The sequence below is a fragment of the Nyctibius grandis genome, chromosome 13 (assembly GCF_013368605.1).
Source record: "Nyctibius grandis isolate bNycGra1 chromosome 13, bNycGra1.pri, whole genome shotgun sequence".
Classification (NCBI taxonomy): domain Eukaryota; kingdom Metazoa; phylum Chordata; class Aves; order Nyctibiiformes; family Nyctibiidae; genus Nyctibius; species Nyctibius grandis.
This window is the reverse complement of record NC_090670.1, coordinates 8,053,218-8,079,703: the sequence shown is the minus strand read 5'-3', so window position 1 is coordinate 8,079,703 and position 26,486 is coordinate 8,053,218. Positions and strand designations below refer to the sequence as shown.

At 36.2% G+C, this 26,486-nt stretch overlaps 1 protein-coding gene across 3 annotated transcripts; it reads left to right on the top strand.

The window, feature by feature from the left end:
* Positions 1 to 26,486, top strand: PHF6 (PHD finger protein 6). 3 transcript variants are annotated; one of them, XM_068412075.1, is made up of 11 exons: positions 1 to 177; positions 5,232 to 5,411; positions 5,616 to 5,717; positions 9,256 to 9,389; positions 9,704 to 9,747; positions 18,658 to 18,821; positions 19,000 to 19,143; positions 20,376 to 20,480; positions 21,306 to 21,439; positions 22,086 to 22,215; positions 22,508 to 26,486. In XM_068412075.1, exons 2-10 carry the CDS (start codon positions 5,274 to 5,276, stop codon positions 22,213 to 22,215), a joined length of 1,095 nt encoding a protein of 364 aa, XP_068268176.1. In that variant the 5' UTR covers positions 1 to 177; positions 5,232 to 5,273; the 3' UTR covers positions 22,508 to 26,486. The 3 variants fall into 3 exon arrangements, with proteins under 3 accessions (XP_068268176.1, XP_068268174.1, XP_068268175.1); XM_068412073.1 differs by having other exon boundaries at positions 18,655 to 18,821; XM_068412074.1 differs by having other exon boundaries at positions 18,655 to 18,821; positions 22,086 to 26,486.

The window sequence follows — 26,486 nt, the reverse complement described above, 5'->3', positions numbered from 1 at the left end:
GCGTGCGTGCGTGCGTGCGTGCTTGCGCTCGGCGGCGGCGGCGGCGGCGCAGCGTCCCCTGCCCCGAATGAAAGGGACGGTCCCGGCGAGCGAGCGGCCGTGAGCGACCGGCGGTGACGGGGGGGTGGGGGTGTGCCCGAGCTGCTCCTCTCCCCGGCGCCCCCACCCGCCACACGGGTGAGTGACTGAGTGACCGACCGAGGTGCCCAACCGCCTCGTTGCCCGCCCAACCGCCTCTTTGCCGCGCACCCGGGGCAGGCACGGCGACCCCGGCCCGCCCGCCCGCAGCCCCCCGCCTGGGGAGCCCGCCCTGCTCTCCTGCCGCCTCGCCGCCGGCCGCCGCTGGTCTCTGGGCCTCAGCGAGCCGCTCTGCCCCGGGAGGGTCGGGGCACCTAGCGCTACCTCTTCAGGGGGCGCCCCCCGGTGCCGTTACCCGCCTCCCCTTCCCCCCCCGAGCCGACGGCAGCCGCTCGCTCCGCCCGCCTCGGCCCGCTCCCTCCTTCCCTGGAGGATCCGCCCCCCCTTGTCTCCGAGTCCCGTTTCCCCCAAAATTTGGTGAGGAACCGGGGGGGAATCGCCCTCCCCGGCAGCCCCGCGTTCCCCCGAGCCCCCCTCGGTAGGCCCTCCGTCGGAGAGGGGTCAGGCCCCGCCGGTGCTTGGGGCCGGGCCCCTGCGGGGGAAATCGCGGCAGTCGCTCCCCAAAGGGGTGCCGTGCCGTGCCCCATCGATCCCCCTGGGGAGGCGAGCGGCGGAGGTGCCGTTATCGGCTCATCTCCCGCTCCCCGTGGGAGTATGTAAACTTTCCTGAAGATCGATCTGTGCTGTCTGCCAGATCTTCCTTACCGCGGGCTCTTTCTGTGTAATTTTTAGTTACCTGCTCTGTTCTTATTGTTTAGACTTTCCAGGGTTGGGCCTCCCCCCGTCCCTCTGCCTTTGCCTCCCCTTTGGTTTCTTTTTTTTTTGAGGAAGTTGCACGGATAAGTTCCTATCCTACTTTTTATAGTGGCTGTAGGATGCTGTGGGAACGTAACTCTTGGGTAAAGATTTCCATGGGACTTGTGGCTGTGGGTTCTCAACTACGGGCACCTACAAGATCCCTCCCTTCTCCCCAGCTTCACTCCCCCTTCTCCAAAATAATGCCCCTAATAATGGATGATTGACCCTAGAAACTAGAAAGCTGTTGAAAGTTTCTTGAACAGAGAATCTAGTATCTCTGGTGAGCATCTTGAAAAAATCAACGCAAATATTTTCTGTAGCTTTTCCTGAGAGTCCAAACCACTTCAGCATGTTCAATGAAATTTTACAAAGCTTCTATACTTCTCTTGTAGGTTTTCCTCAGGTGTCTGAAATTTTCTTCATGGACAAATATAAATCCTAATTTTTAAAAGTACGATTTTGTAATCATACAGGCCACGCAGCAAAACAAAGTTTACTTGAGAAAGTATAGCATATAGGTCAGTGTCCTTTGTTGGAAATACAAGTCAGGCCTTAACTCCTGTAAACAGGCAGTAGCTCTTGAAACATATTTGGGCAATAAATAGAAATTAGAAGCCAGGTTACTTTCCGTTCTTTGGTGCTGAATAAAGCCTCGTACACCGAGAGCATCCTTCTTTGCCTGAGAGTCATTAAACTTGCACTCTTCTTTTACATTTGAAAATCTGTTATCTAGAACTCAGTAAAACAGTAGGCAAGCTGTATGAGTTTGTAAAACATGCTGCTTTAAAGATAAAATAAAGGTGCTATTTGGGGAAGCGCTGTGTTGAATACCTTAGAGTGGGCATTAAGAAAGATGAATGCAAATGAACGAAAATTTTTGAGTGAAGAAATCACTGAGTGAGTTTCTTCTTTTGTGATTTTAGGGTAGATGTTACTTCTCATTTTTTTAGACCAAGCCTGTGGAAAATGCATCTATATGTAATAATCAGTCTGTGTTTTGTAGTACATGTGTTCAATTTTGGTAGGGATAGTGCATAATCTCGTAGTCAGTGATTCCATAGTACATTGCTTTGTGTGATGCAACCTCTAAGACTTTCTCTGACAAAGCTGACAAGCAAGATTTTGTCAACGGTATATTTAAACACTATTTTATAAGTCTTACTCATTTGTTAGCTTTTTAAACGTGGAAAACAGTAATACCGAGCTGGTTTTAAGTTGCGTTATTTTTCTCGTTCCAATGAAACGTAGCTTGATACTTGGCAAACTGGTTTAGTTACTTTTGGCTGATTTAACTCGAGAGATGAAAACAGAATTTTGAGTGTTTGCATTCAGAATTATGGGTCTATGGTATAGCTGCGTAACTTGGTTCATCTTTTTCAGAAAATTAGTATTTTTAAATGGATGGGATAAGAAGTGCATTTTGGCACAAAGAAAAGTGATCCTAGGGTAGTGTTTTCTCACATTTATGAGAAAGCAAACATAATTTAGGGAGAGGTCTACAGATGAAATGCTTCTGAAATATTTCTCATGCTCAGTTTTTTTTTCTACAGTCCTTAGAAATGTATAATTAGTGTTAATGCCTAGTGATACAGAAAACGCATGCAAAGAACGCAGGATTGGAAAGAAAACTTTTAAATATCCTTGTAAAATGCTTTCAGAGTAATTTAATCTGATGATGAAAAGAATGTGAGTTTCCTTTCTGGTATACTCTGATGCTTTTTGGTCTGTTTGCATTTTGAATAATTTTTCAAGTGTTAAATTATTTATAATTGATAAGTATTCCAAAACTTAGTATTTGCTAATTTAATTTTTTTTTGTTTTAACAAACATGCATGCATCATCAAGTAAATATTGGCATTATTTTTAACTTCACTGTGAGCCTTAAAAAAATCTAATTATGCAAAAGTACTTAAAGAAGTTAGGTTATGTCAGGTTCTAGTGTCGCTGTACTGACGTCCCTTCTCGTGTCTGTTACTGCACTGGAAGGCATGAAGCTGTGAGAAGATTCTTTATAATCTTGTTTCTTGGAAAGTTACAATTCTTATAAATTGAAGATGGTGAGAGTCACTTAATAAATTTTTATGTGTTCTAGAAATTACTTGCATTTTCTAAAATATGAATTTTCTTGTTAAATTGAAGGATAGCTATTTTTATAGTAGTAATTCTTATTCCTGTAAGTCAGTAGAACCTGCACATGTGTTCAAGGAAATCCTTGATCTTCCTTTTAAGAACTACTATCATTGCTGCCAATATAATGATAATATCATCTGGATATAAAATTAAACAGGTAGACCCAAATGAGTGTGTGTGTGTGTATATCAAATTATTTATACCAAAGCAGAATTTTTTGCATTTTATATTACTTTGTTAATATATTTCTAACCCATCACTGTGTGATCTATGTTGCACTATTGAATGGGACCTGAGAACAAGAAATCTTTGTGATATTGTTTCTTAGTTGTCTTTTGTAGGTATTTTTCCTGCTTCCAAATACTATTTTTTTAAGTTTTAAAAAAAAAATTAAAAAACTCACATTTGAAAATCTGTGTATCTTTCCTTCAGAAACCATTCCTTCTTGCTACTCAGAAGGGATTACAGAACTGTCTTGTTTTGTTTTTTTCTTTAGAAGAATACAGTATAGTAATTCTTTTGTGTTTCACACTTAAGAACCCTCTATTGCCACTGCAGAAGGGTGTGACTACTTTATCCAGATTGGCACATTTTTTTGTGCAAATCAGCAAGATCTGAAATCTATGCATTCTTCTTATGAGTGTGCGTCACCGGCTAGTAAACTGCTTTCCAGTTACAAAAGAAAGCAAATGAAGCTATTGATAAAGCAAAGGCACTGGGTACAGGACAGACACCTTTTGATGCGGGAGTTTTGTAGTAAACATTGCAAGAGAAACAGTTAAAACTCAGTTTGTGAAAATCTGTTGAAACAGAAGAGAATCTGAAAGGATTGTCTTTCAGCAGGAGTATATGCTGACAGAAACTTAATGACATTCCTCTGCTTTCGATGAGAAAGACAGTGATACCAGTATGAGGAGAGCCTGGCAGCACGGAGAAGCCGGCAGGTTTGCCTGTGCAAATTTCAAAACACAGTGATGCGTGTTCATGCGGATCGCCATTGTAGCGCAGTCCAGATGTAGTGCCACTCTGCTATTTTTATGGCTGAATTTTATCTTTTTTCCCAACAGAAATATCAAACTATATGATGGCTTTTCTTATTTAGATGAGTCTAACATAGACAAAGGCTGAGGTGGATGCTTTTATTGCAGTTGTGGCCAATTCTGACAGCAAGGCTCAAATCTCTGAAGTAAAAAGCTGTAAGCAAGTCTATTTGAAGAGGATGATATTTTCTTTTATTGAGAGATGTAGAAACAAATGAACACAAACTACTTAATACTGGGCCAAGAAGCACCTAGGCTTGTTAGGCATTTTCACTTTTGAACTTGCAGTGTCTGCCTGCTTAGGGGATTGGGACCTCAGTGTTATATTTTAAAATGTGTTGCTGGTAACACATGAAAAGTTTGTGATTCATGTTGAGTTTAATTTTAAGTTACTTTTCTTAGATGAGAATAGCAGCAGCTCTCATGCGCTTACTGAAAACTAGTATGGTACCGCTGAATTAACTGTGTGTCGAGAAGGTTTCCATTGCAGCGGGTTAGTCATAGATCCTTCTAAATTTTGTTCCTAATGTTCTTTGACTAGCCACAGTGTATCTGTGAAATACCTAAAATGGTAACATTTTATCTCCTTATCTCTACCCTCATCTGAGGGTAGTTACTTATCTGCTGTGCTGCTTTATGAGCTTTTACACTCTAACCTCTTCTGGAGGCTATGCTGGACTCTTGGGTTTTTCTTTGCTTCTCTTTTTGAAGAAGTTCAGTAGCATAAATTTTATTGCATGCACAGGTAGTGCATTTTCTACAAATTCCTTTGCTGTAATAAATAATAACTATAAGAATGGGATGAAAGAGTTGCAGTACCTTTTTCCTCTAATGATTGCTGTACTTGTATTTTCCATTTATTTCTTCTTTTCCCCATAAATTTTATCTTAATGTTCAAACTTTCTTGCCTAAAAAAATTCTGCTTGCTGATACAGTTCCATAAAAAGCTGGCAAAATACTGCCTCTGTTGAGTGCATGTTTATTTGGATATATGGTAGTAGTGTAAAGAAAAGGGTAAAAAGGGACAGATAATTTTCAAGCAACCAATGTTATAATTGTAAAACTCCGAGTTAATTTGCCTTTTGTTGATGTTAACATGCTGATTGCACCTTTTTTTTTCTGTAGCATTGAGAGGCTTGAAGTGGCATTCTAAGGTCATTTAAAATCATGACAAGCTCAGTTGGACAGAAAAAAGTCTCTTCAAGACAAAGGAAGTGTGGTTTTTGTAGATCTAATAAAGATAATGAATGTGGACAATTATTGATGTCAGAGAACCAGAAGGTGGCAGCACATCACAAGTGTATGGTGAGTAACCCTTAGGAAAAAGGAAAGGGATGGAGTGAGCCTAGTAAAAGATGACAAAGCAGTGAAAAATGCAACCAGCTGTGGCATTGGCACAAATGATTAATCCCTCTAATTTGAAATTTTGGTGGGTTTCATATCTATAAACGTTCTATATCACTTACACCCCTAAAACTTAAAAAATAAGTTTTGTTTTTATAATTTTAGCTGTTCTCATCTGCACTGGTATCTTCACACACTGATAATGAGAGTCTTGGTGGATTCTCTATTGAAGATATTCAGAAAGAAATAAAGAGAGGCACTAAACTGGTAAGTCTCTATTTTTGGCCCTTGAAAATAGGAGACAATATTTTCTTACCTTCTGTAAAGTTTACCATGAAGTTGTTCAGTGTATTATATATACTTTTTTTTTTTTAAAGTGCTGCCTTTGTGTGAGCTCTAAGGTAAAAGGCAACTTATAGAAGAACTTACTGACTTAAAATTGGTCTTAGATTTATGAAAAGAAAACCTCAGTAGATATGATTATACTTATAGTGAAATGAAATTTAAATGTCAGTTAACCAACCTTTGAATAGTCTTTAGGAAAGGATAAAAAGTAGTTTCAGTTTTTCAGTCACATTTATTCAGGTTTATTTCAGTCACGTTCTCTCAGGTAAACTTGTTGTTTTAAGAATTGTAGCTTAATAATGGAATTATTAAAAAGTAAATCCAGAATTATTATTTTTGCAGTCACTTTTTTCTCATTGGCAAGTGCAGATGGTTGCAGCAGATAGGCAGTTTTTTCCAAGCAAATATGAAAAATCATTTACAGAATATGCCTGGTTTTCCTTTTGATGGGCTGCATATAAACAATAGCATTTCCTAAATTTATGTTTCTAGTCCAGTAATTTCTATTGCATATTTTCTGTAAGATTTCAGAATGAAACCGACATTCTAGGGACCTGGCGAGGGTATTATTGTGCCTTTACCAGTATTTGGTTTTGCTGCCAAAGTCTGGTTTTAACTACCAGAGGTACTTTTATTGCATCCTTTTATGTTGATTTAATAGATGATTCTGTGAACATAGGCATCTTATGAGGTACGTGGGTACAATAGTGATTACAGCTCCACTAAATTCATGACAATTGAGCAGCAGTGATTTTTTTTTAATTCCCAAGAAGCTAATTCAAGATATGTACTTTTTTTGTAGAACCACTTGTTTTCCATTTGGGAAATGACTGAGACTTTTTCAAAATATTTTTAACAAATGATCAATTCACTCCTCACATGAAAAATTTTCAGCTTAGTTATTTAAAGCACTCTTACATATTTACCAGTTCTTGGACTACTAAGAGTAGTCTGAAGTATTATTGTAGAACTACGATTATATAATAATAGTCCAATATTTCCTCCAGTGTTTCATTTGAGTCTTTTCCAATGCAGGGAACTTGATTTGCTCTAATTAGCTGCAGCATAAAGAAATAACTATTCACAAGTCATTCATGTTGTGATTAGGAATTTTTAAAGAACATGGTAGTAAACAGAACTACAGATCACAAAGAAACTTTTTGATTCTTGGGTCTCTTAAATGTTTTCTGAAAATTATTTCTTTTTATGTCATTGGTGGTTTCTTTCTGCTTCTGAACCTCTTTATGTTCCTTCACTGATGCAACTAGCTGTACATACCAGGCACTTTGTCCAGCTTTTTGCAGAAAGCCTGGATCTGGTTAACCTAGTAGATTCATGGTCCTGAGATGTTTCCTGTTTGGATTGAATTTACAAGATAATTTTAGATCTTAACTTAGGTGCCTTATGTCTGTCTGTAGCTGTCAGAAAACTACAGCTCTGAATTACTCTGGAGGAATCTGTCTTTCTCCGTTGATTTGTATAGGAAGCTTAAAGCTAAATGTTTATAGTTAGCCCAAATACCCCCTCTCAGGTCTGCTTTCTGTTCTAGCCTGTTCTTTTATGTGGGAACACATTGAGCAAAAATATCTCAGCATGGTGCACTTGGTTAAGTAATTATATTGATAGCTTGGACTAAATTTGTCTGCTGACATATTTTACGTAGTTGCCTTCTTTCAGGAGGTGCTGCTGCTGACCAGGTATGCACTGAAAATTACTGAAGTGTTAATGACTGACATGTAGAGCCTTTCCGATGGTAATATATTTCTGTCTGAGAAAAGCTTGTAGGTTCAAACCTTAATAGGCCAGTCATAAAAACTTGTGAAGTCTAAACATTTGGGAATACAAGACACTGATATTATTTCTGTTAGCAGTGCATGGGAGGATTTTTTTTAAAGAGCTTACCTATTTTGCAGCTTGTCAGACTTCACATATACCTGATATAACTTGGGAATTAATTAATCTGTTGACACTGACCATTTGGACAGCAGGACTTTGCACCAACGGAATAAATATTTTATTACTGTCAGGAAACATAGACCAGTAAATCAATATAAAAATTCCTGTGGTCTGTTTTGTTTATACAGATACCTCATGGTGTTCGTAAAAAGAAAGTTTTCTTTTAGTCATTTCTGACTTTCACAATACTGAAGTACTGACTAAAATTGATTGGATGAATGCAATTACAACCTAGGCTTTTACAAAGAGCTTTGATCAGCCATTATTATATATTGAACCACAATGTATAACAAATCTATGAGATAAAATACTCATACAAATTAGATAACAACTAGAGAACAGTATATAACTATACTGTTTCAGAGCTTGCAGAGGAGTAAATGGAGATGGTCCAAGACTTTGACATTTTTACTGTTCAGTTAACTGTGTTAAAATTGAAAAACGGGATGGTGATACATAACTTCGGTGGTATATTTACTTGGCATATTTGAGACTAACAAGAAGAACTTGACTAAGCTAGTGCTTAGACTAAGTGTATTCCACAAAGGTATATGTGGGGAGTGTCCCACATTGCGCACATGCGTATGGATTTGGAATTAAGTGTAACCTTTTGGGGGCAGGGCAACGTGCAGGATACAAATAAAAAGCTCTGGTTGTCTTGGGAGGGGAGTTTAGTGGGAAATTCTGAGATTTTGGGCAATATTATATCAGTAAAAAATAAGATAGTGAAAAATATAATGATACTATCAGTTACTTCCTTTCCTAACACCATATAAAAACAGCAGTAGACAATTTAGAAGCACGATAGTTGGTGTGTCCTAAGCAATGATGAGTCTAATATGAGAAGAATTAATTATTGGGAAAGAAGAGTAAAGTAACAGGCTCCTAGTTAACCTTTTCTGCAATATAAGTATAAAGAGCAAAATTTAGTCTAATTGAAGTGAATTCATTGCATTTAACATATTTCACTAAATTCAGTGTTTTGGAAATGACTTAAGGAAATAACTGTATAGAAAAAAGAGGTAAAGTTAGCTGCTGAGGCTAAGGTAAATTTGCAGGTCATCAGTATTTCTGACTGCAAGATTCATTGCCAAATGGATGTCTTCTCTTTTTTTCTCCTGCCTTTATAATGTAATTCAGAATTAAACAGGTTCACTTTTTGATTTTAACTTTTTTGAAATGGTTAGTACAAACAGACTATCCGTGCGAGTGGGATATTTAGGTGAATAGCTGTGTCACTTTCATCAAACATGTTCCACAAAAGTAAATTACTTATTTTCTTCATTGAATTGATAATCAATGTATGGTGGTTATTGTACTGTTGCATAATTACAACAAATTTCTCCTTGATTTTAAAATGAGTTATGAAAAACACCTGAGAGCAGGAAGAGTAATGCCAAGTGCATAACTGTTTATTTTGTCACCAGGAGTGGTAACTGTTATTTTTGAACTCAGAAGTACTAAGCCAACAGTAACATGAATTGGACTTTCTTTTTCTTTACAGATGTGCTCTTTATGCCATTGTCCTGGAGCAACCATTGGCTGTGATGTGAAAACATGTCACAAGACATATCACTATTACTGTGCTTTGCATGATAAAGCTCAGATAAGAGAGAAACCTTCACAAGGCATTTACATGTAACTATTATTTATTTGCTATGTTTATTTTTGTATTTATATTTCACATTATTTGTTTAAAAAAACAACAACAACAAAGCAAAACAAGAAAACCCCACTTTGGAATCTAAACAAAACTGTTGCAAAAAAATTCTAATGATGATTGTGGCATTCAAAATAATGATGTGCTAGAAAAGCATATTTTCACTGCAAGATTTGTATATCAGTGAGTCTTACAAGTGGGAGAAAAATGTACTGGCATTTAAATTTAAAAGATGAGTAAATAATCTGTGAATCGTGACTGACTTGACAGTTTTCAACTACTTTGTTTATAGGATTTTATGTCGAAAACACAAGAAAACTACGCATAACTCTGAAGGTAAAATTATTCAATATAAATTTTTCCCATTGTAGAAAGATACTTGGTTAAATCTAATTTTTCTGGAGAATATAAATGTTTTCAGTAAAAATTAAATCTACATTTTTTTGAGAAACAATGAGTTTGAAAGCCCATCTGATTTCTGTATTTTCTCTAAAAATTATTGGTTGAGGTGGAGAAAAACCCAAACCATAAATTTTAGGATGTTCGAAAGATTTGATGTTCTGTCAAAACAAAGTTTGGGTAGAAGTAATGCATTCCCTTCTAGGAAGAAGCTGGTTTATATTTGTAGTTAAATATTCACAATATTAACATCTAAAATATTTTGTCAGGTAACAGCTGATTTTTGCTATTGCTAATGTTCCTAAATATTCACTCCTTTTTTGAACTATTACATAGAGTTTAACTCTTCAGATAAGAAGGACCCGATAGTAAATGAAAAGGTTTGTGATCAAATCACTTATATCTATATTTCTGAGTCATTTTGATAAGCAAAAAAAGCTGTATGGATACATTCATAAAAGCTGTGCATCTTTGCAGAGGAGAGTAGTGAAATGTGTAAGGGGTGATATGCCACAAATGTAGATAAATCACGTGGTCTGTTAAAATTCCAAACTAGTTGTGCTATTGTGTATTTATGCAGGTATTTTACCTTTTTCCTTTTTTTCTACTGTATCTGAATTTGGGTAAGCAAACAGTTGTCAGTTTACTTTTTGCATTACTTTCAACTGAAATGTCATCAGATTTAACTAATGAGGACTACATTACTTTATTTAGTGAAGATCAAATTTCATGAATTATTTCAGTGACTTTCTGCCAAATGTATTTTTAAGGTAATATACTACTTTTTATGCTATGGGTAATAGATATAGTAATGGTAAGGTTTGGATTCTACTTCTATGTTCAGAAAGATATTGAAGGCAGTAGAAAATCCCAGATGAAAATTGATTATTTTTTTTTTAGTCTATTTAAGTAATTATTGTGGTGTGCTTTGTATAAAACACTCTCTGATTTTGCTATTACTTACTAGGCTTAAACAAGAAAAGCAATATACATGTTATATTAATTGTCCAAAGAGACAGGGCCACATCATCTTGTAGTTTGGCACTTTGTTTTGGGGTTTGTTTTGCGTGTTAGCAGAAACAGAATATGAAAGACATTTGAGTCCAGAGAGAGATTAATCTCTTTAACTGATATTTAAACATAATCTTTTATACTTATTCACAAATGGCTCAGTGTTTGACATCTGTTGGAAAATGCCTCCAGTTCTGCATGGAAGCCAATGCCAATTGATGACTTTTTCTGCTTGGAATTCGTTGCAGGATCTGAACTTGTGCTTTTCTTTAAGAGTTTTCAGAAACCATTATCTCCACTTACAGAGCAATGGTATTTTGCTACATTGAAAACTAATTACCTTTAGAAGACAGAGATATACAGGGTGGTTTTCAGAGTTTAACAAGGGACTTGGGAGGGTTTGTTTCTTAATATTTTAAATGTTGACGTTTGCTCAGTGAAATGGTAACGGAAGATGTTGGATGGTGAGATTAATATGTATTTTGTTGGTTTATTTCTTGAGGAAAATGTGAATAACAAAGGGGAGTTTAAACGTGAAAGAATGGTCTGTGAAAGCAGAAAAGACTTGCAGAGAAGAGTGAATAGACTAGCTAGAGATACTAGATGCTAACATAGTGGCGCTTTTTTTTGTCTTGTTTTTGTTTCATTTTGGTGAATCCTTGCTCTCAGCAGTGTTTTCATAACAGAATAGTTAAAGCTTATCTGTGGTTATGTCACTCAGTGTAGGTGCACAAGAGGCACTGGAATTATCAGTCCTTTTTAATGGAAATTTATTGCTTGTGCTCTGGGGTGCTGGTTTGTTTTTTTTTCTTAGTCAGTGCAGAACATCTGGGGTTTTATCCTTTGTTCTCTGTATCCAGATTTAATTATTGCAGTCCAAATATTTTTATTACGTTACTTCTATTAGTGGATGTTGGAAGAGTTTTTAGGAGTGTTTGGTTTGGTGCAGTCCAGAACAGTTTATTTTCTATGGGCAGTACTGCTGCATAATAGTGAGATTTTTCCTTCCCTCCCCTAGAAAATAGATGCTTTTGGGGGCATACTTGTTCAAGTCTGAGATCTGGCTAATGGACCTTTTGTTAGAAGTTCTAGTTTAAAAAGAACATCTGATAACCATTTAATAACAGTTAAAGAAAATTTCTTGAGGCTGCATGGAAACATGGTTGAAGGACCTATGTTGGAATTAAAGTTACCCAGTTAAAACCTGTTAAAAAGGACCTCTTAGGTGTTATTTATTGCTGTCATGAAGTTCAAGTGGTGCGAGAATTCATCAGACTAAGTATCTCCCTACTCATCAAGACAAAATTAATCAGCGATCGGAGTTCATTTGCCTTTAATTGCCAGGAGTTGCTGAACTACCTTCTGTTTTCTTTGAATATAAAAATATGAAACATGGCAGCGAAGTATTGTGCTCTTAAATTCATTATCTGTTTCAGCAGATTGTTGGGTTTGTCCGATTTATCTGTATGGCCTAGCCTTCTGGTGGCACAGGAGAATTGCACTTCTATATTTCCTTTGCGTATATATATATTTCAGAGTGATTCTTCTGTGCTGGGTTCCCAGTAACAGGAAAAAGGACAGTAAAAGTGAGGTACCCTCACACTTTGTGTGCTGTGAGGTCAACAGATTTGAAGACACCTGCTCAGAGGAGCAGACCAAGTTACTGAAAGCTTCATGTCTAGATTTTTGTCTTGCTGGTTACAAATCTAACAAAATCTGACCTGAACTTCAGGTAATAGTTTAATTCATAATTTAGGCAAGCTGTCTAAGTTTTCAGTACATAATAGGGTACAGGAATTGGTGCCAGTGCTTTCAAACTATGACAGCTAACTATTAGTTGAATTACTGTTCAGTTTGATACAATTGTATTTATTCCTTTTGAAGAATAGAGTATTGTTGAACTAAGGTTTTGGAACTGCTTGTTGGAATTTATTCCAATGTATACTGGAAATAATTGTTGACAAATTTAAAATCTGGTATCTTTTAGTTCCCTGCAAGTGGGACTGGCCTGGCCCCTGTGTTAGATTTAAAACAAATCCAGCTGATCAGGAATAGTTTAATATAAACTAAGATAAGAATGTAATTTCATTCTTCTGTTACATAGTAGTAAAACAAAGAATAATGAAGACAGCCATGTGACTATCTATTGTTAATGTTTAAAACAGATGCTTTGGAACTGTGGGGTCAAAAAATAAAGTGTCCATAATTTCTATTGTAGCTGTACTCAGCCTCAGGGCATCATGTTTCCACAATGGAAATAAGGACATTCCCTGTCTCAGCATCCTTTTCATGTTATTCTAAAGATCAAACATGAAATCTATGCTTCTCATACTGCTCAGTAAGTTGAGTCAGGATAATATTTCTCTGTGAGACCTATTTAGAGATGCTGCAATCTATATCAAATAGAGTACTTTTCCAAAGCACTGTGTAAGCCAGAAGCTTGCAGGAAAATCATCCAAAACTTTTTGGCATTATAGTTAGGTAACATTTTGATTCATCTTTGGATTCTTTAATCAGTGTTTGTTCATAGTTGCGTTTTTCTGTAACAACGTTCACAGCATAAGCTTGCCTAACTTTGTATGCATTAATGCAGTCAGGTGTAAAAGTTGCCGTAACATTGCAGTTTGGTGTGATTTCAGTTCTGCTGGTGGATGGTAGCAAACTTCCTAGGATCTGCTAACTCAGCCTTCTTGTCTGTCTTACAGAGAATGCTGCTCTGAATGTGGCATCAAATGTATACGTAGCGTTACAACAGAAACAGGCAGTAAGTTAGCAATCCCCTCGTGGTCCGTTACAGACTAATGAGGTATTTTGCAGAAGCATCACAATGGTGTTTTCTTATGGAAAAACACACAGCTAATGGAAAAGGAAAAGATGTAACAGTAATGTGGTGAAGGGTTTGTGCTACCTGAGGGGCAGTCCTGTGGTGTTTACATTATAATTCTCCTTCCTGTCTAGGCAAGACGTTACATAAATAGAAACGTGGTCAGCTAACTCATACTTAACAGGTTTGTCATACCAGTAGTCGTAAGCTTTCTGATCATGCAGATAAGCTAAGTGTATTGTCTCTTCAGTCCTTGCCAACGATTGTTTGCTTGAAAAAGCACTCAGATTGTATGGTTATGAAGGACTATTTTATTCATTTTCTATGTTAAATGTACTTAATTAAAGAAATAATCTCAGGTACTTCATAACAGAGATACTATTCAGTCAAAAATAGCTTTTGGACAAGAGTCATTAGTTCCTTGAGGTATCCTTGAGGTACTTTTGAAAAACATATTAGTGATGAGACCTAAGGAGTAATTTAATTTTTTTCCTCTCCACTCTTACTTTCTCCAGTTTAGGTATGTTTCATGTAACTTAGTCTTTTTCCATTTAAAACAAACAAACAAACAAAACACTAAAAAATATATTGGGCATTTTGATTGTTAATTTCACATCATTTGCTGATAAAAGCTACTATTATTTCATGATCAGTTTACCTGATTCTGTATTTGCTTGCAGGGGCTTTTATGCAAATCTCTGGTTCTTATTAATGCTTATAGATGCATTCACATTTTTATTGTTGACTACTGGGACAGTAAGGTTTTCCAGTTTTTTTGACTTTTCAATTTAAAATAATTATGTTGCCACATATGGTTTATTGGGTTTCAGCCATATTTTAAGGACATCTTACTTTAACATGCTAAAGTACTTTTTTCTTTCTCTGTTATATTCTGTTTCTCTTCTAAAAATCTAGTAAGGTTGATGTTCTTTGTAATTACCAGAGTTTCTCTTTTATCCCAAACGCAGTCTAAATACATATTACATAAAACTTTAAATACATATGTGTGATTTCAGATTTACATGACAGCATGTCTTCCACATTCTACATTTTGGCTTCTTTTTATGTACAGTCCTACTTGCAAATGTATTTTGCCAGTCAGTTTTGTTTATTATCTTCCTCATACAGACTTTGCCCCCTTTGCTTCTGGCTCACTTAGTCTATTGTTTAAGGTGATGTAGGAGGTGGATACAGAGAGCAGTACTAGCCTTTATTGTACACATCCTCTTTTTATTTGTTCTTTGACAACCTTTAAATCACTTAATTCTTTTATTACTTTGCTTTAACCTAGCTTTTGGAAAAGGGTGATTCCCTGTATATTTCAAGCTGATGCAATATAGAATAGATCAGTGATATCTCAACCTCTTCTCTGCCAAGCCTTATTTTAAACAGCAAAACATCTTGATCCTTTTTCTTTCTAGTCATGATCAAAGGAGAATTTTTAGATTTCTCTCTGAAGCTGAGTCGCCCTGATAACGGTTTATGTAATACAGCATTTTGCTAGTCTTCTTTTTGTGGTACTTTGTACTGCTCATGGATTTCTAAAATGCAAATTTGGGGCTTGTTGCTGCTCATCTTTCCACTCATCTGAATTTACAATATTGTACTCTTAGGTGCTTTTGAAAACGTAGAGTGTTTCCTCTCTATTTCTACCCCTACTCCTCCTTCTCAGACCGTATTGCGTATTAAGCTTGTTTTTTCAGATATACCATTTAGGGCCTTCTGAAGAAAGCTCATAAGATACCTCCTTTGAAGACTTTAGATAATGTTATGTTGAGAATACTGTGATCACTTTAAAAATCGATGCAGTAATGGGATATGGGATGGGGGGCAGTTGAAGAATATCTAGGGAATCTCAGGGGATTCAGAGTATGGGTGATATCCATGATAAAACGTCATCTGGTCAGGGAGGAGTTGAACAACTTTTTGTGTTTTCCTTAGTTCAAGCTGACATGAGAAGTTGGAAACACCTAACCATCAGATGCCAGGGAAACAGGGTAAGCTGGCAGTGGGCTTGAGGGGAGGGATAAGGCACAAACCAAATTGTATATTAAACAGTAAAGACCATCTGAGGCAGGTGTATTTAAAAGCTGGTTACAACCTCTTTCTTCCTGTACTGTTACGCTAGTTCATAGTGATGTTAAAAATGAGAGAAACTTTAATGTTTTGAGGTATGGTTCTTGCAGATGGAAGTGGTAGAGCAGATCCTCACATCTTGGTGGTGTTAATCTGTAGGTCCGTGTCGCTTGTAGTAGGAGACCTAAATCTGCAAGGAATTTTATTTTAATGAAGGGGTCGTGTAGTATCTAGATTTTAATGAACTCTGAACTTTTTGGAAGTACTAGTTTTGAGCACAGAACGGGGGTTCTTCTTTGAGGAAAGCTGTGCAAGCTTGATGTTTTTTTTATCTTACACTGAAACCATCTTTTAAGAATATAGCATTTTTACTTTTCAAATCTTAAATATTCTAATAATTATAGACTGAAAAATAGCACTTATGAACTTATATAAGGAGGCTGTGACATTTCTTTTTTTCATAAAAAGTTGTTTTTTATAACGTGTGCTTAGTTTTTAGCAATTATGATTCACTTCCAGTTTTGAAAGTGTGACTGTAGAGAGTTCAGGATATGCTTTAACGTTATTTAGAAAATAAGGGTAGGCTAAGAGGTGGAAAGCATTATGGTTGACAGAATTGACAAGGAGCTTTGGAAAAAATAAGGAATGTTGGTGTACGGACTTACATTTTGCTTCATCAAATACAGTAGGGAAATGGGTGGAATGATTTTGGAAGGAATATTTTTAACTTTTTACTGATGTTATTTAAAGGGTCATGAATTCCATAGTCACATTTTTGTAAGACTTTTTTTTGTAGAATAACCGTCTGATTTCTGTAAATGTAAAAGTAGAGACAAAGATTCACAAATTTATTTTAATACATTGGTGGAGCGTTCATATGATGAGGGACAAGATAAAAGAGAATTCTTCTGTGCAAGAGGTTTTCAGGTTGTAATAAAATTTCCTATATGCAGTCTGAGAGGTATGGTATCTAAATTGCATAATCTTGCTTGGGGAATTTAGCAAGTAATGATAAATGAAAAATAACATTAGATAGTAAATTCTGAGAGGAAAATGTAAAACGTATTGTTTCATTAGGTAATCCATGTCATCATGTATTTTATTTTCTTTTTTTCAGAGTAAAATAAATGGTGCTTTTGTCATGTAATTACAAAATAATAGTATATATATTTAAAGCATAGGAATGTGGTGGTAGATAGACTGATGTATTTTAGTAGCAATTTGGGAATATCTGTATGTAACTGAATGATCTGTCAATTTAAGCCAAAATAATTTGCAGATTTGTATTAACTTATTCTCAATTTTTTGCCTCGTTCGAACCATACAACAGCATAAAGCTTTGGGGGAATTATGTTTCAGGATAACCTGTGATGCATTTGGATTAGTTTTCTGTCCTTCATTAATAAATGTGCAAGAAGCTGTAGCTTTCTCGGGGCTTAGCGACAGATACGATAGACTAAGCTTAACACGATACACTTGTATGCAAGGCCTTGAGCTGGTAGTTCATTTGTCTTCTACTCCAAGTTGATGGCTATGGAATATGCTCAAGTCTTTGACTTCAAACTTTTGTGCAGTTGAGTCACTGCTAAAAACGAGATAGAAATGTGATTTGATTCTTATGTGATAATAGATAAGAAAGACGAGTTCTGGTGAAGCAGCATTTAGTCTCAAAAAAAGGTGTCCTATCTGGATGGTGAGACCACAATATGATGGTGACAAGTGTCATAGCAATGCTTAAATAATAATAATAATAATAATATCACAACAGTTAAGTTGCCCATTAATGTATAAAGTAGATGTTCCAAATCTTCTGATTAGGATTTCCTTCCATTTGCGGGCTCCTATTGATGTTTGTGGTTTGGATTTTGAGAAGCAAGTTCTTCAGCGGTGTGTGTGCATGTTTCTTTAAACAAGTCTACGGAAATATCTTTGCAGTTTGAGCAGGGGTGGGTGTTATGTATTAAAAGAAAAAAGAAAGATGCTCCTGTGAGCAGCTGATGATTAGGAAAGCTGTTAGTGACTGAGTAGAGCTGGTTATTCAATATCAAATGTAACTTCACTGGATCATATTGGAAGCAATCTTAAGTTTGCAGAATTGATCTGTATTTACTGTAGAGCTTTGAGTAATCAAAAGGACAGTCTGCCAGAACACTGGACTACAGTTCTGTGTAGCATTCAGCAGTTGAGCTGACATTTTCAAAGGAACCTGTCAGACCTCTTTGGTATGTCTGTATTAAAAAAAAATACATTCTTATATTCTTAATGGTCTATAAATGCTTTATCTGGGGTATTGTCAGTGTGGCTGTAAACTGGCGGCTGCTTTTAGCTGTGGATGTAAAAATATACTGTAACTAAAAAGGAATTTGAGATTTGTTTCATGGAGGCAAAATACATTTCAGTTTTAAATCTTGATGTTAATGTTATAGCCAAAATAGGTGAATTTTTTTCTTAAGTCAACAGGCATCAATTAATAACACAAGGAAAGAAGTGTTATTCAGAAACGCTGGCATAATATCAAGGGCAATTTACACTGGAGTTATGCATCTTAAAAAAAATTAAAAGCTTATTTCATGGTTGAAAACATTTTCTGGTTTCAGTGTAGTTTAAACTAGTCTTATTTTCAGTGGAGGTGAATAATGTGTCTGAGGACACATTTTGGGTCTGAAAGTAGAAGCTGTAAGAAATGCTAAACCTTCTTCATATGTTATAAAGATAAAAAGCCGTGCGATATGCATAAAGAAATAAATAATGTTTTCAGGATCTGCAGTTGCATGTTTGTAATAAATGGGGAAAAGTTGCTATTTTTATTTCTGACCAAAATACAGAAAATATTGGTTATGTTTTTTTCTTGTCTGGTGTGGGTTTTTTTTGTTTGTTTGTTTTGCATAAAATTTTTGAGAATGTTATTTGATGATGTTTTCTAACTTCTAAAGCAGATTTAGAAGAAAGTATCAATGAACATGAGTTGGAGCCTTCACCTCCCAAAGGAAAAAGGAGGGGTCGTAAGGGAAAGCCAAGAAAAACAAATTTAAAAGGGCAATCAGAAGACACTAGATCTACGTCCTCACATGGCACAGATGAAATAGAAAGCAGTTCCTATGTAAGCAGTAAATATGCTAAACTTCTTAGAAGACAGAATTGCATATTTCTTCTCTGCAAATCTAATTTTTATTAAAATTTGCATTTGTCTGAGCCTCCAGCTGGTGGCCACAGGCTTTTAAAATAACAACCTTATTTTTAACCCAGCAGTATGTTTTAGTAAAATGTTTTTCTTTCAGAGAGACAGGTCTCCCCACAGAAGCAGCCCCAGTGATACAAAACCTAAATGTGGATTCTGTCATGCAGGTGAAGAAGAAAATGAAGCTAGAGGAAAGCTTCATATATTTAATGCCAAAAAGGCTGCAGCACACTATAAGTGCATGGTGAGTAACAGTATTGTTGTTCACCAGTCTGTTATGTGAATTTTGTCTGAATTGCTGTCTTAAGTTTTAATACACTGCCCTCACATGTAATTATGCATGAGTATTGTCTGTGTGCTGATGATCTCTTTAAGCACTGAAGTGTTGCAAAGTGAGCAATTCATTTATTTTCACTGCGGGCAATATGGATAAAAGTTGGCTACGTGCTAAGAGATGGAATTAGCTCAGGGAGGCTCTTTAGCTTATTAAAAACTCTCTCTTAATGTCTAATGCATACACCATATTTAAAAAGAAAAACAGAAAACAATTTTAACTAAAAGAATCCACTCCAAAAATAAAATACCTTTACTCCACAGGCATTCAGACAAAATCCAGGAAGAAACCATGAACTTTGTTAGTTTTCTGACCAGTGGATTCAGGCTGTGTGACTGAAGTAGTGTGGGACATGGAAGTTCTAGAAAACCCTTGCCTTTAGATAATCACATTTATAGAACTGTCAGCCTGAAAAGAATCTGCTAATTTCAGTGAACATGAGCAGATAGTGCTATCTTTCATATAACTCATTCTATGAATGAGGTAGAGCAAACCTCAGTGGTTCCTGTTGTACCTCAGAATGAATAAATAGTCCAGGCAATCTGTGGAGTATTAATTAAGTGTCTTCCTATACCTAGCCTCACTAAGCAAGAGAGCCGGTGTGTGCCAGGAGCCTTGAGTCTTAGAGTATTCTTCGCTATTTTGTGTACCTGAGCTTCAGTTTTAAGACGGTTTAAACTGAATATATCAGGATGACGATAGTAGGGATGGTATTTATGTGCCCCACTGTCTTCCTTTAGGGCTTTTCAGGTATGTTGACATCAGCTGTGCTGTGAAGCTGAACTTTATTTATGTCACAGGGAAGAAAATGGAATATTCCTAAAAAGTTCAGTGGTATAATTGATAATATTGCCCATTTATTACTTGGTGTTTTCATCATGTCATTATTTCTTGTCTACTGCTTTGTCTTTTAAAATAGATTTCTCCAAGGCAACAAATGTAATTAAAGCAGTCAGGTGGGATTCAGAAGGAATACTCATCATACTAATTAGTCAGTTAGCATGGGTTTTTTTCCTAGCTTGTTGGTGAAGCACATGCTGTCTGAGATCACAGAATGGGATGTTCAATACTCAGTTATTCCTGCCCATTGAAAAATTTCTAATTGTGTTGGTGACCTGAAATTATTTTGACTTGTTTTACAGTTGTTCTCTTCTGGCACTGTCCAGCTAACAACAACTTCAAGGGCAGAGTTTGGTGATTTTGATATCAAAACTGTACTTCAAGAAATCAAGAGAGGAAAAAGAATGGTATGTATCTGCAGAATGTGATGAACATGTTAGTGATTCTACTAAGGTGTATACAGCTCTGCCTCCTTCCTTTTGTGAAACAACCTTTTCCATATGTTTCTAAAATTTAAATGTTTTATTACTTTTGGGACAGGTAGCCAGATAGGAATCACCTTAAAAATTAGCGGGTTTTGGTCATGTGGTATTCAGGGTTCTTTATGACAATGTACATAGTAAATTATTATTAGCCTTCCTGTAACTATAAGAGAGTAACAGATTTGGATCCTGTGTTACTAAAAGCACACTGTGTAAAACTACAAATAAACTTAGAGAATATGTTCTTGCAGTGACGTGTTTCCAACTGTTCTGATGTTTTAATATGAAAACGTATTAAGGCCTCAGAGATGGGGATGTTGGTAAAATGTCATGTATTTTATTAAAATTCAGGATGATTTTAAAGTGGTAAAGAATTTGTTGGGGGGGGGAGAAGACAAACAACTAACAATATTGTTCCTTGGGAAAAAATCATTTAAGATTCTTCCTATATTAGCGTACTAACTTCAGTGGCAATAAAATCATCTTGGAAATGCAATAATACGTGCAATCATGTAGCAATTTTCAATGCAATGGACAGGTAAATCCTAGTGTTCATATTTTAATAGGTTAGTATTATATAGTTTCTGGTTTATGATATCTTTGATTAACTTTTCATTGGAAGGATGATGTGCCACAGAAATTACTCTGTTCCAAAAGGGTAGCTATAAATATGAGGAACACTAAACTGAATACTAAGAGGCAAGAGACTGAAAGGCTGAACAGTGCCATTCTCTTCTTTCCCCTGCACAGAAATGCACGCTTTGCAGCCAGCCTGGTGCTACTATTGGGTGTGAAATTAAAGCCTGCATAAAAACATACCATTACCACTGTGGAGTAGAAGACAAAGCTAAATACATTGAGAATATGTCACGAGGAATTTATAAGTAAGGACCTATGTAATTCTTGAATCTATAATGAAAGTGAAAATATTTCATGGTACTTTTTCTGCCTAACTTGGCTAGTCAAATATGTTATAAAAAAACAGAATATTGTTTCATTTAAAGTGGTATTTTTAAGTAATTGTTGACTTTGCAAAATATTTCAGTTACTCTGCTAACTTAAAATTTCTATAGTAGTATTGTGAGAAATGAGAAAATTAATTGACTTATTATATTTTCCTCCTTGATTAATCTGTAATTTATATTGAGGAAACCCTGGATAATTTATTTCATGATTCCTCCATATTGATATGTTTTGTAGCTTGTTTTCGTTTTTGTGGACCCCATAACTTGCTTGCAGAACTGCTGGTGTTAGTGACTTGGCTGTGGTTGGGTTGCCACTGTGGCTGTGCCCACAAGAGGGCATTCTGTGAGCAGTGTAGTAGCGGTTCTTGAAAACTAGAATTGATCAAAGTTTTCTTGGCTAGTCTTCAACCTTGTTTTCCTTCTCAGTTTAACTGATGCTTGACTGAAAACCATGAATGTGCTAAAAGACTTAGCAATTGACTTGTAACACGTTAAGTGAGCGAAAAAGTCTGGTTTTGATAGATATTTTCAGTAAAAGTCCTCACTGTTTCTTTTATTGTGCTAGACTCTATTGTAAAAACCATAGTGGAAATGATGAAAGAGATGAAGAGGATGAAGAAAGAGAAAGCAAAAGCCGTGGCAAATCAGGCACTGACCATAATGACATTCCTCAGCAGCAGCTCAATGGAAACTAGGTATGGAAGTTACTCCTGACAGATCTGTTACCGAGACTGAAACGCAATATACATTTAATGTAGTTTATTGCAGTGAAGTATTTAAATCTAGTGTATGCAGATAAGTACTTTTTATTGGCATACTGTAGAAAAATGGGGAGGATTTGTTGTTTTTTAAATCCATCTGACTTTGTAACGGTATGAGAAGGGAGGCCCTCATTTCTATCGCTAAATATAGATGTAATGTCAGAGCTGCTAAATGCTTTTCTGTATGATTTTAAATTTACTATTGTTTTCATCATTTTTTAAACAGGTTCAAGGGACAGAGTTATAGAACTGGGAATGGCTAAGAGATCATAACTACTAATTCTTTTAAATTGTTTTCTAAAATCAGAAAAGGGTTAGTAACTTTTTACTACCCAACTCTGTTAGAAATTTCATTGAACTGCCTGAAACGTTCATGTGTGTGAGCCTTCAGTAAGTGGCAGAGTTTTACATGTCAATATTATGTAGTTTGTAGTCTGCAGTGTCTGGAAAAAATGAAACACTATATAAATGATATGTAATATGTACAGTGTCAAAAGTTAAGGCAGACATTGAAATGAAGTAAGATCTATATTTCTGGACTGAATAAAAACCTTAAGATTTGGAATGTGTAAGTTGTTTAGTGGATTCATGCAATGAGGGAAGGTCTTAGCTAGTTTAATTAACAACATGGACAAGTTCGTGGTGGCAACAAGCTGGTACTTTGTGAATTTTGCATTTTCTTCATACACAAGTTACGGAGGCTGTACATGGGAAAGCCGCGCTCTGTTTTTGCTTGCAAAGCACACAGTAGAAAAGGACTCAGTGTACACCGAAGCACGCTTGAACATTTCAGGTTGTTCCTGTTGTGATTGCTCATTCCGCCCAGCATTGTTTGCAGGAGATTTACTTGAGCAGCTGTTGGTTCTGAGCTGTGAGCTTTAGAACTCATGCCAAAGGGCTGTAGTTCATTCTTTCCCCAACGACCCACCTCTTTCTGTGTCCCTGATTTACAAAGAACACTTCACTAAGTGTGATTAAAACCTTACCATACAAATGTTTGGACTCTGCAGCCCAATCTCTTTTACTTCAGAGAGTTACAACTCTTAACTCACTATGGAATTTAGCCACCATATCCGACGTCCATACCTCAAGTGTTCTGTGTTGTGAGGAACACTTCGTGTTTTGTCCAGAATATGCGTAAAGGTCCCATATTCTGTAAGAAGAATGAGGAAACAACCTTTTTTGCTAGATTGGTATTTATTTTTTAATCTTATGACCACTATATGAGAAACTTTGCTTATCATCCTTGTTGTTTTAGTGATTATTTTTTCTCTTTCTGTCAAGTCAACAATCACGTCATGGAATTCTACTTGCTAGAGTTTGATGTTCCTTTAGGGAATAATCAGATCTAGGCTATACCAAACCTAACAGATCAGTGCTCTGACTGCTTTCAAAACACCTTGTCATTTCTAATGGCTACTAGCTTCTTCAATTGGTCTGTTAAAGCACATTTTCAGACTGACTTAAATAAAACCAAAAAGCTGACTCTAGTCCACATGTTTGTCTGTTGCATCACCTTATTGTTTGTTTAGGGTTTTGACTTGTTTCACTCTGAACTCCCAACAAAACTTCTGGATTTGAGGGAAGGAAACAAGCAAAATACACTGATTTGACTAAACTGCTACAGTTCTTCTGTGATTGGTATTGCAAAAACAGTTCATTTGTAACATGAGTTTCTGTAGCATTTTTTACTTGTATTTTTAAAAGATTTAACGTGTCATTTGTCTTCTTATGCATTCCCTTAATGTCTTGAGGGACTCAATTACTGTATATTGGAGTTTCTAACATTTTACCTGTTAGAATTCAATCAATTCTGTTTGCTTTCCTGGAGAATAATGCAGTTTTGGAAAGAAATATTGCTGTGTACAGAAAATATTCAGTTACTGCTCTAAACATGATGCCATTGATCATTTTTATTTTGTATTTGTAACTTTCAAAATTAAAAGCGTGACTTGAATTGCAATGACAGATCGATCATTGAAATTGTCTATCAAGGTGTTTTGTTTCTCCTAAAATATGAACATTTTTCAGCCACTCAGAACAGTTTTAGAATGCAAAATAACATCCTTCAATGTTCAAATTACTTCTAGATTTGTGCCTCAGACATGGCCCTCCCATGGAAAAAAGGCACTTTGTTTGCAGCTACTGTATTTTAACTAAGGTTGCATGGGGTAGATCTGCCAGCATACTGATTGTATTTGAGACTGAGCTCTAACTCGTAGTGTGTCACTTGTTTAGCATAATATTCAGTCCAATAATTCATCTGTTGTGAAATAAATTACCCCATTCCATGCCTTGAAGAACCAGAACAGCACTTCACCTTCAGGTAGCAGAAGAGTAAGTGGCTGGTTTACCTGTTACCTCTTTGTGCTGAGATGGCCTGACTAAACTGTCATTAATTCAGAATTCATGGAAAAAAAATCTGTTTTCTTAAGAGCCTCAAATTTGTCATAACTGACTTCAACTCATGTATGCTGGGTAAAAGTGCCTTACAATGTAAAAATTGTATTTATATGTTCCCAAGTAGCATCACCTGCTGGGGAGTAATTCTGTTGTGGTGTTAATATTTAGAAGAAATGTACCTCAGCAGTGTATTTACTGTACATCTCTTATGTCCTTAATTGTAGTTTTAAAAAGCATGACAATGTATGATAGTATACAACATTTACATTTTTTAAAGACAAAATACTGCCATTACTGTCTTTTTATGTGTATTTTAGCTTGGAATTTCAGACAGTCTGTCTGAATTTTTTTTTTTTTGGTAAAGCAATGTAATCTTTGCAAGCATATATTGAAGATTATTCTGGAGCATCTACTGCCTTCCCAGAAATGTTAGAAGTAATGAAAGTGCTCTATAGGTGAAATAAGTATGTTTAAATTAGCTAGTTAAATTAATGCAGTCTATTTGTTACTGAATTTTTTTTTTAATAGGCACCTTCAGCTTTCATCTCACAATCAGAGAACTCATGAATTTAACAGAACTTGTCTTACGAAACTGGTTTCACTTTATTTATTTTTTTTTTTTTGGCCTTTGGGCATTTCTTTTGCTCACAAGAGTAGTGTGTGCTGTTTAAGATGCCTGGAACCCTCTGAGAAGGAAGGTTTCTCCCCAACTCACTGTATCTCTATATTAACAGATCTCCCCAACTCACTGTATCTCTATATTAACAGATCTGCGATTGTGCTATACCAGGAAAGGACTGTACCAAGGAAGGACAGGCATCAGAAGGATATTGTTCAAATAACTTGAGGATACAGCTGGTGTAATGCCAGAGTCTCAAGGCATGGTCAAACACTATAGCAGTAAGCTGTGCTATGACTCCATTTCAAGGAAGGGTGAAGGGCTGGTTCAGTATCAGCATCAGTGTGGCTAGCAAAGGTGAAATAGATTAGGTGATCAAAAGATCTCATTCAGCAGGTTTTGGTCCACAGGAGGTTCTGTGATAAGGCTCTAGTAGGAGTTACACCTACACTCCACAAAGTCTGATCTTTAGGTACAAAGAGCTGTGCTGATCTAGAATGGTATGATTATACCGAATCTGGCCCTAAAACGTGACATAAAGAAAGAGAGCTTTCTTCGAACTGCTGCCTATATGAAAAATAACTTCACGCTAAACCAGAGTGAAAGATGAAGAGGTGATAATCTGTTTGAAATAGCAGACTTATCTGGCAGGTGATAATGAGTGCATTCCAAAAATATTAATATGCTGTATCAGATTGACAAGAAAATTAATCCTCATTAGATGAAATTAATCTTAAGAGAACTGAAAGTACATTATAGCAAACAGTAACTCTTCTTCCATGTCACCAGAAACAGATTCCACTGTATTAGTGATGGAGATTAAAAAACAGAACACAGCTCTTGATTTGTATACTTGTTGAAGCAGTTTCTATATATGCATATGTATGCACATTCATTAGTCAGCAGTGACATCTCAACCCTTAAAGAATCCTGGAGAACTGCTGCTTGTCAAAAAGCACTCAGGTTAGGCTAACATTTGCAGCTTTTGCTCTAGCATACATTTACAATTAGGTGTAAAGACAAGGAATGTATGAAAGAGGGTAAATGCATTCCTATCTACAATGTTATGTATATTTTGTTCCTGTTATATTGGCTTTACTTCCAAAGTTGTAGTTTGCAGTATTAGTTTCTTTTTATTGGTATCCTTGCATATATATATTCAATAAATGAGTTATGAATTTCA

Excerpts from the sequence above, each read along its gene's own strand:
- PHF6 (XM_068412073.1), top strand. The coding sequence starts at position 5,274 with ATGACAAGCTCAGTTGGACAGAAAAAAGTCTCTTCAAGACAAAGGAAG. Across the intron at positions 5,412-5,615 it reads CAGCACATCACAAGTGTATG|CTGTTCTCATCTGCACTGGT; the intron begins GTGAGTAACCCT and ends TTATAATTTTAG. Across the intron at positions 20,481-21,305 it reads TCAAGAGAGGAAAAAGAATG|AAATGCACGCTTTGCAGCCA; the intron begins GTATGTATCTGC and ends TCCCCTGCACAG.